Source organism: Cuculus canorus, chromosome 23, assembly GCF_017976375.1.
Source record: "Cuculus canorus isolate bCucCan1 chromosome 23, bCucCan1.pri, whole genome shotgun sequence".
Classification (NCBI taxonomy): Eukaryota; Metazoa; Chordata; class Aves; order Cuculiformes; family Cuculidae; genus Cuculus; species Cuculus canorus.
Window position 1 is genome coordinate 7334259 of NC_071423.1, and position 23968 is coordinate 7358226.

The 23968-nt window shown below is 49.3% G+C and overlaps 1 protein-coding gene across 2 annotated transcripts in view; it reads left to right on the forward strand.

Annotated features, from left to right (window-relative positions):
- GRIK4 (glutamate ionotropic receptor kainate type subunit 4) overlaps positions 1–23968 on the forward strand; it is a 143476-nt gene that overhangs the window by 5342 nt on the left and 114166 nt on the right. For both annotated transcript variants that reach the window (XR_008453417.1, XM_009569883.2), the window contains exon 2: positions 2301–2432. Coding sequence is in view for 1 of the 2 variants with exons in the window: in XM_009569883.2 (XP_009568178.2) it covers positions 2351–2432 (82 nt within the window). In the remaining variant the exon portion in view is untranslated. The remainder of the gene's footprint in view (positions 1–2300; positions 2433–23968) is intronic.

Sequence of the window (23968 nt, forward strand, 5' to 3'; positions counted from 1 at the left end):
TTAAAAAAGAGAAAATTGCCTTTGGCCTTCTTGGAGGTAGTTAATGATTTCCAGAGGGGTTTTGGCAGCTTCTGCTTTTTAACAGTGTGTTGAGCACGCAATTTCTGAAATCGGGATACTCTTCAGAATGTCCAGCTGGTGCGTGAGCATGGGGTCCCTCAGTTTTCTTGAACTGAGAGAACTGGGACTAAGAAGGCAGGGCTGCTGGTGGGAGCTTCCCAAGGGAGATGTGATCCAGATAAAGATCAAGCTCCAAGGATTGGAGATCATAGAAGGGTTTGAGTTGGAAGAGACCTTAAAGATCGTCCAGTTCCAACCCTGCTGCCATGGGCAGGGACACCTCCCACTACATCAGGTTGCTTAAAGACCCATCCAACCTGACTCTGAACACTGTGGGCAGCCACAACTTCTCTGGGCAACCTGTGCCAGGGCTTCCCCATCCTCATCATGAGGAATTTCTTCCTAATGTCTAATCTAAATCTTCCTTCCAATTTAAAGCCCTTCCCCCTCGTCCTATCACTCCATGCCCTTGTAAGAAGTCCCTCCCCAGCTTTCCTGGAGCCCCTTTCAGTACTGGAAGCTGCTCCAAGGTCTCCCCAGTGCCCTCTCTTCTCCAGGCTGAACATCCCCAACTCTCTCAGCCTGTCCTTGGAGGGGAGGTGCTCCAGCCCTTGGACCATCTCTGTGACCTCTGCTGGACTCACTCCAACAGATCCATGTCCGTCCTGTGCTGAGGACTTCAGAACTGAATGCAGGGCTCCACATGAGGTCTCACCAGAGCGGAGGAGAGGGGCAGAATCCCCTCTGTTTCCCTGCTGGTCCCACTTTTTTTGTATACAGCCCAGGACACAGGTGGCTTTCTGGGCTGCAAGTGCATATTTCCAGCTTATATTGAGCTTCTCACCCACCAGCACCCCAAGTCCTCCTCAGCAGGGCTACTTTCAGTTCCCTGCTCAGCCCCTGCCTTACCTTCATTTCTCTGGCCGTGTGTGAATGCTTCTTGTGCCTCCCTGCCCTGTCTGTGAGAAGAGGACAGCCCCTCTGTGAAGTGCTGTGATGAGATGGAAGAAGCCTAAATGTAATCTAAAAATAGAGGAATTGGAAAATTGCAAGTTAGAAGCTACATCTTTCTTGCACAAAACTCCTGGTAGCTTCAAAGACAGATTAAAGACTTTGCTTGTCTCGGGACTTCACTATTTGGCCCAAGAATTAGACAAATGCAACGGTGTGAGAATGTTTGCCAGAAAATTGGAGAAGGGAGAGATAAGGTAACAGCTGAAATACTCAAAGTCAGCATTTAAGGACATTGCTGCCTGTGGAGATAATTTTATCAACTTGAGGGACAACCATTTCTCCTATAAAGTGAAATTTACCCTCTACGTAGCTGTTTAAAATTATATTTGTTAAAAACTTGTTTAACTGCTCAGTGGGAGTCTGCTGTGTGACCGCCAGGGCCAGTATCTGTATTAATGACAGGTTTGTGGATCTCTGCTCGTCATTCTGATGGTGTCTGGACTTTCGACGTTAAACTTCTGTGTGTTGGGGTGGTGTTACTTTGCAAGAGGAGGGAATAAGTGGTTTTCTCTTGGTCTTGTCCTGAATCCTCTTGCACATGATAGGAAGGGTGGATAGGAAGGTGGTGGCTGTCATTGGGGCTGGAGCAAGACAAAGGATTGGTTTCTAGCTTGGTGGCCGAGGTGAGTCTCTGTCTCTCACTCCCATCCCTCAAATTCCGTTTTGGTAATGAAAGTGATTTGTCTTATCTGAAGACCAGATGTCGGTATTATATCAGGTTGCCCAGGGAAGAAGGGGAGGCCCCATCCCTGGAAACACTCAAGGTCAGGTTGGAGCAACCTGATCGAGTTAAAGATGTTCCTGCTCTTGCAGGGGGGTTGGCCTGGGTCACCTATAAAGGTCCCTTCCAATCCAAAGCATTCTATGATTATATATAAATTTGTAGGCTGCTTTGAGTTAAAAAAAAAGGGGAGGGGGCATTTCTAAGAGAAATTAGAGACACAACTCAATATTGATTTCCACTTGTTTTTGTGGAAACATTAAAAGTGCCGAGATGAAATATTTGGACTTTTCCTTGTGTTTCTTTCCATTTTTTGTTAGAAGCTCTTCTCCCTGTTTGAGTCCAATCCCTGAATAATTCATAGGCTGTAAATAGCTTCGTCCTCCTCCTTTGGTAAACAGACTCCTTGTCCCAAGTGCTTGGCAAGCTGGAAGCAGTGTCATCCTGCTGCGTCGCTGCTTTGAGAGCAGAGGTGCTCACGGTGCTGTGTGTCCTCTCTCTGCAGAGTTATGTCATGCCCAGAACACCGAAGGACTCCATGAGGATTTATAGAAGATGCCCCGTGTCTTGGCGCCTCTGGTGCTCCTTCTGCTGTGGCTGATGAGGATCGCTGCCAGCCCCCACTCCCTGAGGATCGGTGAGTACCAACTTTGCTCTGACCTGCGTTTAACCATTCTTCCACTCATCTTTTGGGCCACTCTGCGCTGAAATGCTTGGACAAGGGGAGACAAGCTTTGCCTCGGTGGTGTGCTCCCTGCCCAGGTGGGGCTGAGCCCCTTGCTGAGTTGTGGTGTCCCCCGCTGTGTTTTGGAAAGGTTCTCTCCTTCGTCTTGTAACTTGCGTGGTTTATGGTGAGTGTACGCGTTTGCATTGACTTTTATGGTGATGTTACCTGATGGGAATCTCTTTCTGTATAAATTTGAAGTGAAAACCACTCCTTGAAGAGGTACTGAGGAAGGAAAATTGGTCCCCCCTACATCTTACCTGTCTCAATGCTCTCCTAAGCTCCACATGAAAGGAACAGGTTTTTTGTCACAAATGTATTTGCCCCCACATTGATGAGCAAGGATTTTTCGAGCCCAAACTGAATCTGATTAAGCAGTGCCATGAGGGCACTAATAACCCCAAAATGCTTCATTTGTGAGAAAGTCTTCTGCATTCTGTCTCTTCTGGGCTTTACTAAAAGGTGGTCGGGAAGAAGCACCATCATCTTCGCCTGCTGCCTGTGTGGATTAGAGAAAAGAAATGCATCCAGAAACTTTGTAAGGAAGCTTGCTTCATAGGATTGACACCTTGCTCTGTAGTTTAGAAAGGAAACTGCTTTTCTGACTGTTCTCTCTGGAGCTACTAGCTGGTTTAATTAACTATTTCTTGCAGATAAGAAGCTAATCTATCCCTGTCCCCATTTGCAACTTTCACAGGTGACACTTGAAGTAAAATTACTTCTCGCCTCTGCTAGTGGATCATGGAGCAGCTCAGAAATATAGCAAGGGAGGGTCGGTGCTGGCAGGAGTCTGGGAAGGGTGGCTGGGTGGTTTATTTTCCCTCCTCTGTGATTCATGTGGAGCACTCGTGCTGCATAGTGCTGAAGCTCCACAAACTGCATTTCATGTTGATCGGCAGATCCTCCACTTGAGCCAGCAGATGGGGATGGGGATGGACAGTAAATTATCAGGATGCTGGAGGTGAAAGATTCTTCATTACGCCTCATACCCCGGCCATCTGCTTCTGTGGGGAAAGCTCTGTGGGTCCTTGGGAGTGCGAGGGGAAGTGGCATCGTGCGTAGCAGCGCTGGGCTGCAAACCAGCATGAGAACTGGTGAAGTTGTCCACCTTCACAGCACAACCCAGAGTGAAACTGGGAGGCCTTTGGGAGAGGTGGGGTGGTGCTTTTGAGTTCCTGGTTGAGGACTGGCAATGAAAATCTGTGCTGCGCTGCACCGGGGGGGATGACCAGGTGAGATTGGCTGCTGTCTCAGCTTGGTGCATGTTCGGGGGCTCCCTAAACAGAGTGATGGTGGCTGCTGTGAGGTCACATCAGTGCTGACCCCTGAGGGCCAGCAAGAAGAAGCCGGGATGACTGTGAGTTCAGGGGAAGCATAAGCAACTGCCTCCCTCCCTCTGTCCAAGTACTAGCACTGCCGTCTGTGATCTGCTGCTGAGTGAAGATCTTGACACACTGCTGGGGCCCGGAGGCATATCCGGAATAGAAATTACTCACACAGTTGAACACAGACATGGTTCCTGTATCCCGGTCCTACTGCTTCGTACAGGTACAAAACTGTGTGCCTGGGCACTCGGCAGGGACGCGTGGTGGTGAAGAGCAGAGCACATGCTGGTTAAACACAAGCATCTCCTCCTTCGCATCGTGTACCTGCGGAGGCTGAGGGCTGCGGTGCTGGTGGTTGGGCTGCTGTGCAGTAACCCAGCAATGATCATAGAATCACGGAATGGTTTGGGGTGGAAGGGAACTGAAAACCCATCCAGTTCCACCCCTGCCATGGGCAGGGACACCTCCCACTGGATCAGGGGCTCCAAGCCCCATCCAACCTGGCCTGGAACCCCTCCAGGGATGGGGCACCACTGCTCGGGGCACCCTGGGCCAGGGCCTCCCCACCCTCACAGCAAAACATTTTTCCTGGTAAAAAAAGTGATCTGCTGGTGCTTTGCTCTCCATCTCAGAGACTCTTCTACCTGTGATTTTCAACATGCTCGTGCTGAGGTCATGCTCTCTTGTGTCCATCTTTCCATTTTTAAAATCCTCACTCGTTTAGCAATTCTTGGCTTTTGACTTTCCTTTGTAAAAATACTGGAGCTGCTCCAGACATGGTTGCCCTTAAACTATTGCTTCCTGGTCCAGGATGGAAATGCTGGATTTCTATAGTCTGCACAGGGCAAAGCTGTCTGTTGAATCCTCCTAGGACTGAAGAGCCTGTATTGGGATGTTGCAAAGGCAGTGCGGAAGTCAAGATTTTGAAGAAGGTGTAATGTTTTTGAGGGAATGGGAAGGAACTTCACCGATCCTTCTAAAAGGCACTGGAGGTCTTGGCTTTTGTGCCAGATAGTTAAATGGAAGAGACCCTGCACTCACAGCTGCCTCCAGTCACCTTCTGCATCCTGATAGTGGGATTCCAGCAGTCCCAACCTTGGATGCAGCTGATTCCCACCCAGGAGCCTAAAGCAAGAATTTACAGAGCGAGGGGAAGCTCAGGTAGATATGTTGGTGCACATCTGCATTTGCTTTGCTTGTGGCCTCAGAGCTGCCTTCTCCGCAAATGGTATCTGAAACAGATGGGCAAAGAGGGGGTTGGAGTTCTGGTTTTGTTTCTTCAAGACACTTTTTTATTTTAACAATATATCCAACAACAAAAAAAAAAAAAGTTAATAAAAAATAAAGTACAAAATAAAAGGAGAGAAAAAATATTACTAGGAGCCCTGAAATCATTCCCAAATGCATGCTTTTAGCAAAGCAGGGAGATACGGTATCTGGCAGCATAAATCAATGTACTGCATAGAAGAAGAAAACAGAGCAGTGTGAACATTTAAATATTCAAAGAAAACACAAGCTAACATTTAAAACAATTCTGAAAAACGTCTGGTAATGGACTGCTTAAATGCACAGTTATTCGATTAGTGATGTGAGGTGAACGTAGACAACGTCGTGGCTGGGTTCTTCACCAAGTAGCTTGAAGAGATGATTGCCTGCTGTGTTCATCTTCCAGGATGGGAGGCCTGATGGTGCTGAGTCGGGGGCACTTGGCTCAGCTTGTGAACTAAGCTCTAAGCTTCCCTTCTGCTGCTTTCTTGGGGTTTCGGGTGGATCTTGGCCCAGATATCTCTCAGTGGAGTCTCTAGGCAGCAGATTGCTTAATCTTTGCACACGCAGCGACAGGAGGTTTTGCAAGCCTGGATGGGACCAGCAATGAGTGTTGCATTGCAGTGAGCTTTAGAGGCATCATCTATGCAAAAAAGAGAGCAGAATATAGGCTACAGGGTGACCTTCCCTGTGCCTTTGGCATGCACAGGAGTAATCTGTAGACTCGTATGCTCTATTTCTCTCCTTGATACAGAAGAAAAAAGAGTGGTGCTAACCTTTTTTCCAGCCTTTTTCTTTGGTCTCAAACTCTGCGTTCCCTACTGATCCAGTCCTAGAAGAAGTTCTTAGGCTGCATTGTTCTGGAGACCTTTGTGAGGAAAAACACTGACCCACACGCTTTATCCAAAGCTGTGTCTGTCTTGTTTGCCAGAGCAGTGGTGGCTGCCCCATCCCTGGAGGGGTTCCAGGCCAGGTTGGATGGGGCTTGGAGCCCCTGATCCAGTGGGAGGTGTCCCTGCCCATGGCAGGGGTGGGACTGGATGTGCTTTAAGGTCCTTTCCAACCCAAGCCATTCTAGGATTCTATGATCTCCCTAGCTCTGGTTTCCTACAGCATATCCTGGCTATAGAATTAATTCTCAGTTTGTTTTTTGTTTGTTCACTCATGCTCAATAAAGTGTCAGGAAATTCACTTGAGTTATTTACTGAGTTATTTACTTGGTCTTGTAGAGCAAACCGTCAGAGCCCTGCATTGGTATTCTCTTGCTAGCTTCATTGGTTTTACTAACAGCTCATTTAAAATTCATATACAAGCCGACGTTGTAGTTTATACGTGGCATTGCCCTAACTAGCAGTAGGCTGGGTAGCACTGACATACGATCTACTGACAAACTCCTTGCAAGGCCTCCTTCAGCCCTTTTAAATGCTCTTTTTCTGTAATTGCCTCTGTTCAAATCCCTTCCCTCCCTCTGCCTCCCAACTTTGCAGACTCCACACAAAAGGCAAGGTGCAGCTCTAGCATCGAGGGTATCTCGTTTGCTGAAGCTTGGTGTTCTACCCCATACCCAGTGGACGTGCACCCACCTCCTGCTCAGCTGATAAATGAAGCAATCTGCGCTGCTGTCCCAGCGCTTGTGGTAGGGCTTCATCCACCAGAGAAGCAGCGTGCGGTCCAGTCTCCAGAAATACAAACTCATGGTGGGGTGTCACTAGAAGTGCCAGTTTAGGATGTTTGTCCTTGTTTCTAGGCATGTTTTTAAAGGTCTGGAACACCTAGAGGGGTGTGGATCTCCCACATCTGTGCTGATTGTGGAACCATAATGTCAAGAAAATGTTCTTGCAATCCTCCAGAGCATGTGGACCTATGGGAAAGCACTGGCGTTTAGCTCTGCGTGCTGAAGTAGGTGGGAAGAGGTAGACTGGAGATGTGCCTGCACGCCATGGGGGCTACAGAAAGCTGGGATGGGGCTCTTGATCTCCCAAGGAGTGCAGGGGCAGGGCGAGGGGGAATAGTTTTAAGCTGAAAAAGGGGAGATTGAGATGACATCTTAGGCAGAAATGTTTTGCTGTGAGGGTGGGGAGGCCCTGGCCCAGGGTGCCCAGAGCAGTGGTGGCTGCCCCATCCCTGGAGGGGTTCCAGGCCAGGTTGGATGGGGTTTGGAGCCCCTGATCCAGTGGGAGGTGTCCCTGCCCATGGCAGGGGGTGGGACTGGATGGGCTTTGAGGTCTCTTCCAGCCCAAACCATTCTATGGGTCTGTGATATGATGCATCCAGTTTTTCTGCATCCCTGTGGGTGTTTAGTACCGCTCTGTTTCGTACCTATCACAGACCTTTGTGGCAAAGCATCATTTGTGTGGCATTGCATCCCCATTTAATTACCCTTACCAGGCGTTTATGATACCAAGCTGGTAGTTTAGTGAGTGAAGGCTCCACAGCTGCGCCGTGTGCTTCTGCCTTGTCCAATGCAGTTTGTACCTTGGTGTGTCTGAGCTGGGGAGGCTGAAGCAAGGAAGGAGCACTGAGCACTAAAAACGCGTAAGGCAAAAATGAATGATAATGGCAATGAACAGAATTGTGGACCATTTAGTTGAGCTTCCCCAGTTCCCAGCAGACATACATAATTCTGCTAAAGACACTGCAGAGAAGATCCCACAAGGCAGTGTTATTTAACATTAACATTTTAAAGGGGGGTAGCGCCACTGATGATGAAGGTGCAGGCAGTCCTCTGGATGCCATAGAAGTAAAATATCAGTGTCAGACCCTGTGGGGAGGTACAAATGCTTCCTTGCAGGGCTGCGATCCAAGATCATAGAATAGTTTGGGTTGGAAGAGATCTCAAAGCTCATCCATTTCCACCCCCCTGCAATGGGCAGTGACACCTCCCACTGGATCAGGGGCTCCGAGCCCCATCCAACCTGGCCTTGAACATCTCCAGGTATGGGGCAGCCACCACTGCTCTGGGCAATCTGTTCCAGGGCCTCCCCACCCTCATAGTGAAGAAATTCCTCCTTATGTCCAGTCTAAATCTGCCCCTCTCCAGTTTATACCCATTGCCCCTCGTCCTGTCACCACAAACCTTTGTAAACAGTCCCTCCACAGCTTTCTTGTAGCCCCTTCAGGTACTGGAAGGTCGCTATAAGGTCTCCTCAAAGATGGGGAGAAACACAACTGTCTTTCTGGTGGGTGGTGAGAGCTGTGGCTTTGTGGCAGGTTGGTTCATGCCAGCCCCAGTACCCCCATATCCTGATGGCAGCTTTCTGACACAGCTTGAACCTCTCCTTGGAGGAGGATGTTTAACAAACTCCTTTCCATATGCAGTGCTGCTTTCCAGCATATCCAAGGCTTTTTGTGGATGATGCCAACGCAACTGCAATGAACTGCTGTCCACCAGCTTGCCGTTCCCCAGCAGAGAATGGCTTTGAACCCAGCCAGGCTGCTGCGATCGGCTTAAAGCAGAGAAACCATCTCCAAGTCTCACATGGTGGTGCTATTGCTGGAAATCCTTTCCACTTGTAAATGCCATTTGTGTTTTAGAAAACAAAGCTTCTGGTAAGGGTTAGGTGACTCTCTGGCCAGCTGTCCCTCCAGCAGCGGGAGCAGAGACAGGATAGGGCACAGCCAATGACTCCTTTCCAGAAGAGAGCAGGCTGGAGGGGAAGAACTGGGCTGGAAACAAAGCGGGTTGGCGAGACGTTTGTGATTAGCTGGCTTCTCTGTCTGTGGACCTAACTGTTTCTAAAGGATTAAAAATAATCCTTAAATATCCTTAAAAAGAAGCCATTGTGAGCGGCAGGGCTCCATGCCCGAGGCTGTGCCCGCACGCCAGGAGAGCAGCAGCACTCGTAGGATGTACAGTTTCGAGTCCCCTTGTGTTTGGACTGTGATAACGCCAGCCTGGCGTGAGCAGTGGGATGGGAGGAGGCTGTAGTCGAGGGGTACCTTCTAGGCACGAGGGATGGTGGAGGAGTCTACTGAAAAGTGTTTGCCAAGTTCCTTCTGGAGAAAGGCAAGATGAACAGCTGTCCTCATGCTGCGGTGACGCGAGCAGGCGTGGGCTGTGAGTACGATGACGTTGAATGGGGGTAGGTGCATCCCATGTGTATGTTGGGATTCTAGCGCCTAGGAATCAAAGCTAGAGGCTTTCCCAGGGGTGCCCCGTGGCTCTCTCATTGCCACATGGTAATTGCCTATCCTAGACCTGTCTCAGGATGTGGCCCCTCAGCACACCCAGCCCTTCCCTGGCGGCTGGGTGGGTTCTCCGCCTGCAGAGGCAGGAGCCTCATTAGCACCATCAAAGTGTGAACGCAAACTGTGGGAAGAAAGCGAGAGCTTCCAAGCGAGGAGCCCTGGGAGAAAGTGAGTGGGAATCGAGTTGAGCTGCAAGCAGGTACTTGAGCGGTGCTTGAGGGATGTAGACATCCCGCGTCCCTGCTTCGGTTTGCTTTGATTTTAAGCAGCGAGGGGTCTATTTGGCACACTGACTAAGGATTGGGTATTAAAGAGTGATGGACCGATGGTTTGCTCCACCGCAGAGGTCTCTACATGAGTTGCATGTGGTCAGGGTTGCATGCAGGACCGAGCTACGTGCTGTAGGGATCCTGTGTGGAAGAAAGAAGGTGCAAAGCGGGGTGGCTTGACTTGGGTGACTCAGGCATCCTGCCCTGCTGTTGATGGCTCTGCAGGAGAAAGGTGTCCATGGCACGTGCCAGGCAGCCTGCTGTCCCCAGGGCTGTCCCCCTTGCCCATGCCCCGGGGCAGGCAGTGCCGCTTGCCTCACCTGTAAGATCGAGGTAGGAGGGGTGTGTGTCTCTCCAGGCTGCTGTTTTGCCACATAAAATATTATGAGCTTCTAGTCTACAGCTAAGGAATCCAGCACTATGATAATATGAATAATAAATAATAAACAGATTTTTATCTTACATCAGTGCTTACAGGGTGTGGAGTGAGGAGAGGTGTGAATTCAGCGAGACAGACCATATCTTTATGTGTTTTGCACCTCTGTGGCAGAGTTATTTTTACTGATCTCTTCCTGTTCATTAATGTCTGTGAGGCAGGCTGCACCGTACATCCCAAGGGGCCCTAAGCTTTGTTTTGATTCATTATGTATCCACATACATATTATATAGGTATAGATCTCTGTGTGCAGAGCATCTGGATGGGAAAGTCAGTTGGTAATTATGGGAAAGAGCCGCGTTGCTCGGGTAGCAAATTGTCATAGAGCTCTATTATATTCATTTACTAGTTTAATGAAAGTTATTTGCTCAGCAGCATGGGTAAAGATGTGGCACAGCCGGGCACGGCAGCCAGTGGCTGCCCAGCGCTGTACGGCTTCGTAGAGCTAGAAGGTGAATGGGTTCAAAGTAGCTAATTCAGCAGGAAGAGGAGAATTTGGTTTAAGGAGAGGAGCTGGGGAGAGAGGGGTCAGTCACCGGAAAGGTTTATATATATATATATACACATACATACATACATATATATTTTCAGGCCGGAGGAGTTGGGGTTGTTCAGCCTGGAGAAGAGAAGGCTCCAGGGAGACTTGAGAGCAGCTTTCAGTGCTGAAAGGGGCTCCAGGAAAGCTGGGGAGGGGCTCTGGATCAGGGAGTGCAGGGAGAGGATGAGGCAGGATGGTTTGAAGCTGAAAGAGGAGAGCTTGAGATGAGATTTTAGGAGGAAATGTTTTGCTGTTCAGGTGGGGAGGCCCTGGCCCAGGGTGCCCAGAGCAGGGGTGGCTGCCCCATCCCTGGAGGGGTTCCAGGCCAGGTTGGATGGGGCTCGGAGCCCCTGATCCAGTGGGAGGAATTGGGTGGGCTTTAAGGTGCCTTCCAGCTCAAACCATTACATGGTTCAATGCATCACTCCGTCTTACAGGCACAGCCCCGTACAGTCTCAGGGGGAGCAACAGAAGTCAGACATGGAGAGGTTTTGATTTTTTACTTTTGTTTCTGAATGTTGAAGACTCTCCCTGAGCCAAGGATCAGGATCTGAGAGCCACATAACCTATTTTATATCTAAATACTGTTACTGCCCCAGGGTAGCTCTTTGTATATTTAGCCACTGAGCCATTTTTAATACAGATCTCTGTTTCAGAGTTACAGCAAAAGCTACTCTGTCATTTCTTTCATTATTTTTTCATATATATATATATATATATATATGAATTAAAAAGTCAATTACATGAATGAAAGATGCTTGGTTCCCTGCCTAAACAGCTGCCAAAATTAATTCCACCTCTGAGCCAAACTCAGCGACGCTGGTGTTTCTGCAGAAAGCTCCAGTGCGGTGTGAGCTAGGGTGGTGCATTCGTCTGCATTACAGATTCCTGCTGCCCAGCCCCTCGCCCGGGGCTGTCCGTGTGGGTAGTTGAGAAGGGATGGATTTCACACACACTCTGGTGAGCTTGACTTCATTGCAGAATGAGCCTGAATTAAATATCCTCAGCAGCCCCTTGCTGGAGTGAGAACCATCACACTGCAAAGCAGCTTGATGGAGAGCAGCTGGCTTGGCAGTCAGAGACTTGAAAACTTAGTGCCAATGTCAGCAATACTTTGAGCTCCAAATTCGTTCCTCCCCGTGGACCAATTAACTTGCGTTTAAAGAACCACCTGAATTGAAGGAGAGTTTTTGGATATGGACAGGAACTGGGTCAAGTTACACCATCGCAATAAGCACATAGTGGAAGGAAGCACTCCATCCAGGCAGCGGCTGCTGGTGTGGGAGGGTGGGGAGCAGCTCTAAGCTGGGGCACCTGTGGATCTGCGGCTGAAGAACACAGCTGTTTTGTTTTAGGGAGATGCATACATGATTTGAAGGCTGTTTTCAGGAGATGAGGTGGAAGATAGCCTTGCAGGTGGCCCAAGTTTCTAAAGGTAATCTGAGATGAAGCCAAAGTTGTCACCTGGTGAGCTGTTATAACCTTTCTGAGAAAGCAAGCTGGAGGAAAGCAGATGAGCGGAGGAAGACAGCAAGGCACCTCCAGCTTGTTGTAGCAGAGCTGAGATCCTCACGCTGTGTGTAAGGTAGGGTTTCTCTCTGTTTGAAGCAGTATGCCTTGTGCTCAGAGGTTTTTTTTGTCATTCTCCTCCTGCCAAACTCTTGGCAGGTTCACTCGTCCTTGCTCTGCAGATGGGGGGCCAGCTCTCCTGGATCCAGTGTGTGCAGCGCTCAGCTCAGGGAGGTGTTAAAGCCCTCTTGTGAGCGTTAGGCGCTGCAGGGCTGCTGGGCACCCTTCCCACTAGTGGTGCTTCTGACCTGGAAGGGCACTTATCTCAAGTGCCCCTCTGCAGCTAATTGCTTGTGGCTCGGTTTAAGATAAACACACCCCTGTAAAACTAAAAGCCCAAACGGTTCTGGCTTGGATTCAGAAGTTCTAGCTATTGATATCCAGGTGTTTCGAAACTATACCATTTGAACAAGTCCCAATGCCAGAAGCAGAGAACAACCTGCTGACAAAGCAAGTAAGGCAGAACCTGGCTCGCTGTGTGCGCTTGGCTCTACTCAGGGCTCCGGACTGTGTGAGGAGTAGGTCCTGCCCGTCCCTGCAAAGCCTTGCTCCTAGCTTTGTGCTCCTCTTGCTCCTCTTCTCCCTCCCAGAGACCTTGCTGGCTGAGATTGCTGAAAAAGGGAAGGATGGAAGAACTTGAAAGAATGTTTTGCTTTTCTGTAGGATATCTGCTATGAAAAGCAAAAAGCAGTGCTGGTGGGCGAGAAAAGCAGTGTGCGTGTGGGAGAAGAGGGCAACACTCGGGGCATGATCCATACCTGAAGTAGCTGTGAGCAGGCAGGACGGATGGGTGCCCTCAGCCTGCATTTGGTTTGCTGCTGGGGAGACCATCATAGAGGATGGCATTGTGTTAGGGTAGCATCATTACCCCATTTGGGGGCTTTATCTCTGGAGGGGAGATGAGTGCAGGATGCCTGATCAGCAGAACGTGAGGATCCCAGCTGGAGGAGAGCTCCTGAAATGGGAAAGACCTGGGAGATACATGGAGATGGGCACTCATAACCGTGGCTAGTTATGTGCAAGAGTGGCAAACTGGAGCAGCAGCAGGGCTCTTGGGGCTGGCAGAGACCTCCGTGTGGCGAGGGGCGTGCAGACCTGGTGCTTGTAGGGCTGGGGAGAACGAGGGAGAAAGGAAGCACGTGAGTAAGCAAGCAGGGTCAAGGCTGCAAGATTTTAGCTCTGTCACCCATAGATAGAAGTGAAATGTTGGGCTCAGAGGGCAGAGAAGCAAAGAAAGCAGATGCTCATGTGTCAGCACAGGGGTGGTCTGGAGCATGGGGTAGAGAGGAGCGACAAGGAGGGTCTGCAGTGGAGGAGCCGCTTAGCCCAGCATTTGCCAGCTCTGCCCCTGCCAAATGAGGACTGAGAATGTGAGAAGGCTGCAGGGAGGGATGGCTCGTTTTCCTGACGACACCGCTAATGAATTCCTCTTGCACCTTCAGACACTGTAGGGGTTTGGAGAGACTAAATGGAACTTTATGTGAAAATGATGGCTGAATGTCAATTCTGCTGTCGAAGCCAATTTGGGAGCCGGGAAGTGCTAAAAGAATTAAGATTGTTAAATGGAAATATGTCTACTTGGTTGAGATGAAATAGGGCTTAAATGAGTGAAATTATCTGTGGATTATCCTTGTTAGAGTACTGCCTTATTTAATAAACTGAGTTTTTATCTGCTGCAGGGATTCCTGAAGGAAAAGTTTAACCTACGGGGGTAAATGGATGTGATGAAGGGAAAGCAGAGGCTGTGCTGGCGTACTCCAGAGTGGAATCACCAGAGTACAGGGGAGGTAATAGTTTGCCCATGGGTGCTTTGTACTTTGATGAGGATCTCGTTTGCTGCTCGGGAATTGGTTAGAACTTTGTTCAAGCTTCTTGCATAGTTCTCTTTTGCTGGCAGAATAGGAAGCCACTTCTTTGCCCACAGGAGAGCTGGGGAGGGGCTCTGGATCAGGGAGTGCAGGGAGAGGATGAGGCAGGATGGTTTGAAGCTGAAAGGGGAGAGCTTGAGATGAGATTTTAAGGAGAAATGTTTTGCTATGAGGGTGGGGAGGCCCTGGCCCAGGGTGCCCAGAGCAGTGGTGGCTGCCCCATCCCTGGAGGGGTTCCAGGCCAGGTTGGATGGGGCTTGGAGCCCCTGATCCAGAGGGAGGTGTCCCTGCCCATGGCAGGGGGTGGGACTGGGTATCTTTAAGGTCTTTCCCATCCAAACCATTCCATGGTTCTGTGATTCTTCTGGTTGGCTGACACCTGCTCTGGATGTCACACATCCCTGGGGACATTCCTAGCCCAGGGCCAGGAGCACTTCACGCTTCCTGGGGTCAATGTAGTCAGCTCTCTCCCTGAGCACTGAAAAGCGGTGCTGCAGGGGAAGAAATTCTTGCTGGTTTTGGGAGGGAAAGACTGTACTGGAAATCTTGAGGACTGCAATTTCTTTGCAAAGAGAGATCTTAGTAATTAGTAATGGACACTGATTATCTGCTTCTGCAAGAGCAGGTCTGTTCGGGAGAGCTACCGGTTTCTCTTAGGTAACTTTAGCCGTCCGCCTGACTTAATGCAGATGTCATTTGTCATCTTGCGTGTGTTTCTGACCCATCTCTCTTTAGTGATAGTCATGAAAGCATAAGTGCTCCAGATGCTTCTAAAGTTACCTGTGGAGGGAAGGACCTGATCTTAGTGCTAAGCAGTCATCTTTCAGCCTCAGAGGACTCTGCTCTGGCTGCTGGAGCCGGTACCTGAACCTGGGAGCTTATGGCATGCAGGAACGGCACAAGGCTTAGAGGGGAGATTCTGAATGCCAGGTACAGAAGGCGGCTAGTGCACAAGGAGGGATGAGGCTTGATTTTTTTCCTCTTAGCCGTGTAACTCTGAGGTTTCAGAGTATCTTATGTTCTGTACTTGGGAAAGACAAGAGTTTTCAAGCTATTTTCAGACTGTTCTGAGACAGAAATCAACTCCAAAGTCATCGGTGGTTTAGGAGTCTCGGAAGGGATGCGGGAGATCCAGGGTCAAACTCCAGACCCTAAAAGGGTCCATAGATAATGCGTCTGGGTTATGCTCCTATCCCTTCAAAGGAGACTGTCTTATGTAAATATTACGTCTTGTGTAGTGCTGCTTGTTGTGGTTGTCAGGAAAGAGAAACCTGGCCAGCAGGCAGAGCTGAGCCATTGCTTTGCCTTCTTCTATTTTTGCCTCTTTTCCTGGGACTGTCCTGACAGCCTGGTCTCTAAATTCTGGAAGTTCTTGCATCTTATGCTGCTAAAATTGTGTTCAGGAAGGGTGTCAGAGCTGGTATAGCTGGAAGAAGGCAGGCAAGGGGCTCTGTTTGCCTGTGTATTTTCCTCTTGCCAGGAGGATTGCTGTTCACCACCCTGTGTCGTAGCACAGTACAGACTCACAGGTGCTGGTCTGTATGTGCTGTGTCTTCCAGAATTACTCCTGGTTTCATATCGTAGAGGTGCAGGCCAGGATGAATGCCTGGTATCTAGCCTGAGGCTCATCCCACATGAGCCTAAAACTTCTGTAATCTTCTTGCTAAGCCCAGGGGATAACGAAGTCTGAAATATTGTAATATGGTGTCAGCTTGGGTTTGCCTGAGGATCTCCACATTTGTTACAGATTCCACCTCCTTCCCAGCACTAATTTATGCTTCTTCTGCTTGGCGAGGAGAATCCACTAACCTGTATCTGAGAGGATCAGCTGCCCCGTCTCACTGCTAGGGGGTTTTGTAGTGAACAGCATCTTAAGAATTCGTGCTTACGGATGTACACGTGTGCATGCCATGGCGTTCACCAGCACATTTGATAGCCTCCGCCTTGTACCAGGTCTGATTCACAGGCATCTAATTTGACCATAGCAGGATGCCCCTAATGGTGCTCCTTCATTCACCCTGCAGAGTGGTTTTCTGGTTGTGTTCAGCTTGCCTCAAAGTCCCCAGCATGATCAGTCTTTAAGAGGTAATGCTATGGGATAGCTGCCACCAGCTCTGGCAGAACACAAAGCCCTGTGGCTGTCCAGCTTGGCATGGCCAAGGAGCGTTGCCGGATAAGACAGGGGACTGAACACTTGGGTTTTGGAGCAGAAAGCTTGTTTTCATTGTAATGGCTGTGGCTGCAAAGCCTGTTCTTCTCTCATGCATTTAAATCCCATGGAGCATCTCATTAGGAACAAATGATGCCTCAGGCAAGCGGAGCTATAGAAAAGTAATCTTTATTAAGCACCCTCAGTGGTCAGAGTTACTTGATGAGCTCCAGAGTTTTATTTGCAGTCAGCTTGGGTTGTCATTTAGCAGAAAAGTGCTTTGAACTCCCTCCCTTCCCTGTCTCTAGGTTACTGTTTTCTATTTCTGTGTGTTTTCAGTCCCTGCAGCCCTGCAAATACTGCTGGTAAAACTGTTGACACTGGGAACAAAATGAATGGAAGATACTGCGTGTGTGGTAGGTCAGGAACGTGCAGCCGTGCTTGGAGAGGGGGTTACCAGGTGCCTAAAGCTCATCGTGAGCTGCCCTGAGCAGGACACCGGTACTGCCGTTTCCATGGGAAATTGTGTGCAGAACCCACAGACTGATGTGGGAGGTTCTGGCCCTGAATGCTTCATTGCTGTGTATTTGGAGCAGGAATGGCCACAGGGAGAGCAGCACCTCCTCTCAAAGCTGTCCTTTCTGCCTCTCCATGCCGGCTCCTACAGTAAGCTGTACGGTTCATTGTCTTTCATCTCTGGACTTTGCAAGTTCTCCACAGGTGATAGAAAATGATCTGTAAACTGTAAGCGCAAAGGCCAGTGAAAAGCAAAATACATTTAAACGAGGTTCCTGGCAGGTGTTTTGCTTTTTGCTGAATAGCTACAGGGGAAAGGAATAAACAGCTCAGAAAAATAAAGGAAAGCATGGGCTGTGAATGTGAAGGTGTTGCGCAGCTCACCTGTGTAATGAACCATGATAGATATCAGAGGCTCTGGTGTTGCACAGTGCTGTGTGGGATATCTCTAGATTGATGTGGAGGCAACCCCAGCCTCAGCCTCTGCTTGAATGTATCAGGGCATCTCAAGGTAAGTCCAGGAAGAAAAAGGGAGAGAGAAATATTAATCTGTTGCCACTGTACTCGGCTTTATGAGAAGGAAATGAAGTCAAGGCAGGAGACTCAAAAGTTCTCCTGCATCTGTCTTGTCAAGCACATGAAGCTGACACGGCGACGGAGTCATTACAGGCTCCCGTGTAAATACAGGCTCTTCATTATGTTTTTCTTTCCCATAACATGTCTCATTTACTTAATAGTCTGTAATTGCTCTGGAGGAGCAGTCACTGTTTATAAGTAAGAGCCTCGTGGTCGTGTCAGCCAGCTCGAGCATTCGTGGTCTATAGGAGCTTTTTGGCATCGGAGTAAGAACCTCTGCAAAGTGCAGCAGCAAGAAGGGCTTGGGAACTCCTCCTGGCAGATGCTTTCAGTCCCCAAGCTCTATGCTGTGACAGGGATTTTTTAGGAGGAAGCAGTTTTCCACAGTTCTGGGGGCAGCTGCGCGTTGCTAGAGATGTCTTAGAGCTGGTCTTGGTCCCTCTGCTTCCTTCGCTTCTCCCTCTCCTCATCCTTTTGAATGGCAAACTGCAATAAGTGGGTGGCTGTTTCTTGTCCTGGGACAGGCAGTTGTATTGCAAAGGAAGAGGAAGCATTTTTAGGCATCGGTGAGCAGCACAGAGACTTGGAGCACTTTTGTGCCACTAAGCATGGTTTTAAAGATACCTCCTGGTGCTTAGGGAATCAGTGGACCTCAAAAAGATTTGGTGGCTTGGTTTAGAACACTGGCTTTTAGAGTTTCCTCTCCTACTACTGGAACAAGCCCCCTCTAGCGTGAAGCGTGGATGCATTCTAACACCAAAAGGTGAAGTGAGAACAGAACTAAACTAAAATAAACCCGCTCTAGGAGAAATACAAGAAAGAGCATCTCTGTGACTAACACCCAAACCCTTCTGAAAAGCAGTCATTTGCTGAATATAGCTGTACACTTTGGTTTTAAATGTCCTGGCTCTCTTCTTTGCTCTCCCTTCCCTGCTTCCATCTGGCAACAATCCAGGATTATTCCTGCTTGAAAAGGCAGAACTGGCTCTCCGTGCTGCGCTGCCCGAGCTGCAGCCGGCACCTGCGGGGAGCTGTGCAACAGGTTACCGGCTGCTGGCTTTTTTTCAGCCTTCCTGAGGGAGAGCAAAGCAATTGATGTACACGAGCGAGCTTGGTGGGGATGAGCATCCTCACGGGCTCTGCTTGCGCAGGTCAGCACAACCTTTCAGGGCTAAAGCTCGCTGCTCTGCTGGGAGCTGCTGGAGTGAAGGCTCTACTGTGAAACGTGATAGTTCATGGTAGTTCACTCTTGCTACTTGGAACATCATTGCTTCTCTGCTGGCTTTATCGTTTTTTCTACTGGAACTGAATTAAGTAGGTTCTCTAGTGCCATGGGGAAAACTGTGCTTCCTGACCAGGAGTTTTTCACCACCAGGAATGGCAGGAAGGTGCCAAGGGAGGGTTAGGTTGGACATTAGGAGAAGGTTCTTCCCCCAGAGGGTGGTGGAGCACTGGAGCAGCTCCCAGGGAAGCGGTCACAGCTCTAAGCCTGACAATATTCCAGAAGCATTTTGCCAACGTCCTCAGCCCCACGGTGTGAATGTTGGGGTTGTCTGTGCAGGGACAGGAGTTGGACTGGATGATCCTTGTGGGTCCCTTCCAACTCAGGCTAGTCTATGATTCTATGATCCTTCCCAGTTTTGCAGTGGGTTCAAGGAGGTGAATTCTGCTTTCAGTTGCAGAAACGGAAAACACAGTGAAATTAAGTGGAGGCATTACTTCTTCTTACACCTCTCCTCTCTTTTCTATTCCAGTTCTGGCAAAGGCTTCAGCCAAGCATATACCTGGGTCTTGAGACATCTGGGTTGTCTGTAAGATATGACTATTTCCAGGAGAAATATCAAATTCTCTCTTTCCCTTCTCAGAAAATCTTTCCCCGGGTAGTAAATCCACATGTGCTCAGTTAAAAGCTGAGAGTCTGGAAATGTGAAAATATTAGCCCTGGTTTTATGCATTTCTCTAGCCCAGTTGGTGAGATGCAGTGTTTTCCTTGTTGCTGAGAAGAGTCTATCACTCAGAGAGCAGCAGGGTCCGATAGTTGTCGTTCTGGTACAGGGTTCTGCTCCTGCCTGGCTTTTTTTCTCCTTGTAAGCCTGGGCACGACACACACATGCTCTAGATTTCAGTCTCAGCGAGCTAATCTACTTTCTTGCTTATAGTAGAAACCAGCCAGTAATTATTTGTTTACTTTGTGCAATTCAACTGCACGAGCACTGCCTTCGAAGAGCCTGGTGAGGCGATTAGTACAGGGGGTTTGTTTAGTTTGCCCTATCACGTTGTCTTTTGATTTGATAAGACTGGATTTCTTAGTTTTGCCATTTGTAGGAGGCTTGAACCCCGTTATTGGATTAAATCCTGATCGGGAGGAATTAACCGCAAAATCCCTTGGTCTGAAGCAGAGGTGTTGTGAGGGAACAGAAAGTCGATGTGTGTGCAGTGTTGCCAGAGCAGTGAGCAAACTAACCTATGCTCAGCAAAGCAGTGACATGCTGGCAGATTTGGAGAGGACTGTAGGGCATGGAGTTTTCTGAATCGGGTTCCTCTTTGCCCGCGTTGTTCCTCAAAGTCAATCTGACCCCGCTTTGCGCTCTGTTTCCATGAAAGCTGGAGGGTGTTGAGCATCTTGCAGATGACAAAAAACTCTTTTCGGCTGGGATTATTCAACTAATCTTGTGATTATGGTGATAATCCCCTTTGCAATGGTGCCCCTCTCCAAGGAGCTTTTCCCTCAGGGACTTCCAAGTCCCAAATCGCATTTTCTCCTCCCGCTGAAGCGCTCTGTATTAAATTAAGATCCTCTCAGGGATCAGAGGTGTGCGGGTTCTTGGTATTGACAGCTTTGGCGTCTCTGGTGTATCGTCTGTGGCCTTATTGACCCTCTTCGTGCTTGTGGTAGGGATGGAGGCTGAGAGGCACTTTCCTGTTGGAGAGGAGATGGCTTTTCAAGCTCGAACCCCTGTCCTTGCAGCAAAGAAAGTGAGCCGGAGCGGACCCACCAGCTATGGGCACCGTCACAGCCTGGGCAGTGGTGCCCGAGGCCTGACAGCTTGCTGGCTTCAGAGACTGCATGTTTTCAGGTTGTTTTTTGCTGTGGCCAGAGAAGTTGGGCACCTGATGTGCTGCTGCCTCCGCGGGCAGGCAGGGAAAGCGGAGCCGCTCTCCAGGCTGTAATCCCTTCCCACTCCTGCTGCCAGGTACTTGGCGGCAAATAAATATTTTGCTCACAACTCATTGGAGGTGGCATCTAACCAGATGTGCTCTCACTTGGTACGGCAGGAGATTTATTTGGTTGTCCATTTATAGCTTATTATTTTCTTCTGTCTCCCCCCACCAACTTAATAGCAGTTTGCTATCCACCAGGGTATACATTTTCTTCTGATTAAGTGCCATTTAGCCGTTAGCTGCTTGCTCATTTTACTTTTATAGACACATTTACGGCGGCACAGACAGAGGCACGGGCGCCTAGGAGCAAGGGTAAGGAGAATGGTGAGTCGCAACAGCTTGATTAGATGGATTTTAATAAAGTTGCCAACCAAAAGCTGCATCACAACTATTCCTCTCAGCAGAGGTGCTGGGGTTGCAGAACTTCTCCCCTGGTGGGACGGGCAGTGGGACCTGTGCTGGAGCCAGCTGGAGGCTTCTCGTGAAATCTTTGACCATCAGGCACGTGTGAGTTCTGTGTAGCTTGGAGTTACTCTCTGTAGGGTTAAGAGCAATTTCCCAGCTTTCAGCAGCTGCTAATTAGTTGCAGATGATGAGATAATTTATAAAAATTAGGAGCGATTTTCTTCATTGTGCTAATATCGCTTGGCAATAAAACCGCTCTTTTAAAAGGGTAACTCTTCTCTCATGTAGGGATCAAGGCTAAAAATATATACGTGAGTAGAGCAGTGGAGAGAGAGCGAGCGAGCGTGCTGCTTAACCACACACGAAGAGGTATTTCAGAAGTTCATCTGAACCATAAGAATGAATTGAAATTGAAATGCAAATCTTGGTGTTGCTTAGAGCTCTGTTTGGAAAAAAAACCTGTTTGATGGTGTCACCTTGGTGGCAGGGAAATAGAAAAATCCTCTCCAGCGTGCAGAGGAAGGAGGGTTTAACGTGGAGCAGACAACGTGGGGGTTTTGGCAGTGAATCAGCAGAAGGAAGGTCGCTTTTCTCCCCCTTGCCCAGGAGTGGCAGTGACTCATTGCCAGCTCCTCACGTCATGCAGGAGAAGCGACTCACAGGGAGCAGTGGGGAGAGCTGCAGGAGGAGCATTTTGTCTCTTGTGATGAGTGCAAGGGGGAGATGTGGAAGCAGAGCAGCAGGGAAAGGCTCAGCACCCGGTGCTGCTTATCTGGGGGCTTCCTGTGGCTGTGGAATTGAGGTGCAATGGTGGGATTCCTTCCCTGGGGTTTAGACACCGTGGTGGGATTGGTTTCCCAGGCCACGTTGGTTTCTGAAGGGGAGCGCTGTGCTGCTGCATCAGTGCTGGACCTCAGCGCTTGTCCTGAGCTTCAGATATTGTTTGCCCCTCCAGCTGGTAAAGAGCAAGCTGAGCCTTTAAGTCTGTGGAACAGGAGTTGGACTCAATGATCTTTGTAGGTTCCTTCCAGCTCAGGACACTCTGTGATTCTATGTATGTGTGTGTTTCTGGCTGATCTAGTGGGACCTGAGAAAAAGGGGTGATGCTGTTGTAGTTGTTTGGAAAAAGACATTTATTAAGCTGAAGAATGAATTTTCCACAAACTCAGGCAGCCTCCACTACTCCATCAGCTTTCTAATGATTTTGTCACGGTGTTAATCCCTCAGGTGAGCGGCAGCATTTTGATATCATCAAACAAATTGCGTTTCCGCATAGATAACCCAATATAGAGTCAAGCATGAGAGCAGAAAACAATTCATCAGCTTCTAACAGGGTGTGCAGATTTCAGTCAGGGCAGGATTCGACCACGGTGTCGAGGCAGCCTGTGGCTGGAACAGCGCTCTGCAAGGCCTGGGTGTTGAGGGGAGCGTGGGTCCACAGGAGCTGTACGAGCGCACCCAGGGAACCTGGTTTAGCTTCTGAAGATGTCCAGGATTTCCAGCTGAGATGGAGCACCCTCAGCATCCTTTGCTGTAGTGTTATTTATGGCGAGAGACAATGTCTGCACTGGAGAGTTTACTGGAAGGGAAATCATGAGCAGAATGGAGAAACTGGAGACAATCGGTTGCTCTGTTATCTCTTCTGAGAGGAGAACCAGAGAATGCTGAATGAAGCTGATAGGAGCCAAGTCCAGGGGAGAAGGAAGAGCAGGCGCTGAGCTCTTCTCTCCGGGAACCAATGACAGAACCCAAGGGAATGGCAGGAAGATGTGCCAGGGAGGGTTAGATTGGGTATCAGGAAGAAGTTCTTCCCCCAGAGGGTGATGGAGCACTGGAGCAGCTCCCATGGAAGCAGTCGTGGCACCAAGTCTGACAATATTCCAGAAGCATTTGGCCAACATCCTCAGTCCCATGGTGTGAGTGTTGGGGTTGTCCTGTGCAGGACTGGATGATCCTTGTGAGGCCCTTCTAACTCGGGACATCCTAATCTTCTCTGTTGAATGAGGCCAATAGGAGGCCAAGTCCCAAACAAACAGCATTGTGTCTGTTCTGCGCAACAGGTGATTGATCCTTTGAGCTCAAACGATGTGGTGAAAAGAGCAAGTTTTCATAGATTTAAGGGGAAACTGGGCAAGCACAGAGAAGACAAAAGCACTTCAGAGTTATTAAATATATAAGCAACATCAGTTTCAGAAGTTTCTTAACCTGAGAGTTGCTGAAGGCTGGGAGGCTGTTAGTAGGAATTATTGGATGGACTTTTGGCTTGACAGTAACATTTGTTCTTACGATCTAGATATGAAGCAGAGGCACAGAGAAAATGAAAGGAATTGCCTCTAGCAAGCTCTTAAATTAGCACCTACATCTCCCAAGTCCCACTCTGGTGTACTGTCCATCAAGACTGAAAAGGTGTTGAAATCCAGCTTGGCTGTTAGCAACACACAGTGGAAACTTGTGGCAGCGCTGAACTGTGCCTGTGGCTGCGGGTTCAAAGGGCCGAGCAGCAAATATCGGGGGATGGAAGCACAGGAAGGAGATGGATCTGTCAGAGTGAGTCCAGTGGAGGCCACAAAGAGAGAGTTGGGGTTGTTCAGCCTGGAGAAGAGAAGGCTCCAGGGAGACCTTAGAGCAGCTTCCAGTATGGAAAGGGCCTGCAGGAAAGCTGGGATGGGGCTCTGGATCAGGGAGTGCAGGGATAGGATGAGGGGAGCGGTTTTCAGCTGAAAGAGGGGAGATTGAGGTGAGATCTTAGGCAGAACTGTTTTGCTGTTCAGGTGGGGAGGCCCTGGCCCAGGGTGCCCAGAGCAGTGGTTGCTGCCCCATCCCTGGAGGGGTTCCAGGCCAGGTTGGATGGGGCTTGGAGCCCCTGATCCAGTGGGAGGTGTCCCTGCCCATGGCTGGGGGTGGGACTGGCTGGGCTTTGAGGTCCCTTCCAGCCCAAACCATTCACTGATGGGGGTGGGTTTGCGTGCAGCAGTGGAAGAGGGGAACAGTTTGGTTTTGTGCAGATAACATTGATGGTATCTGTGTGCTGAGCCCTTGTCTCTCTGAGCATCTGATGGTAATTGCATGGGAGACTGCTGTATGCATGTGTGCACCGGACGGAAAACAGCACTATGCGAGCATGAAATTGCCTTTCAAGCTGAGGGAGGATGCTGGAAGGCAAGTGTGTGGGAATGGAGCAG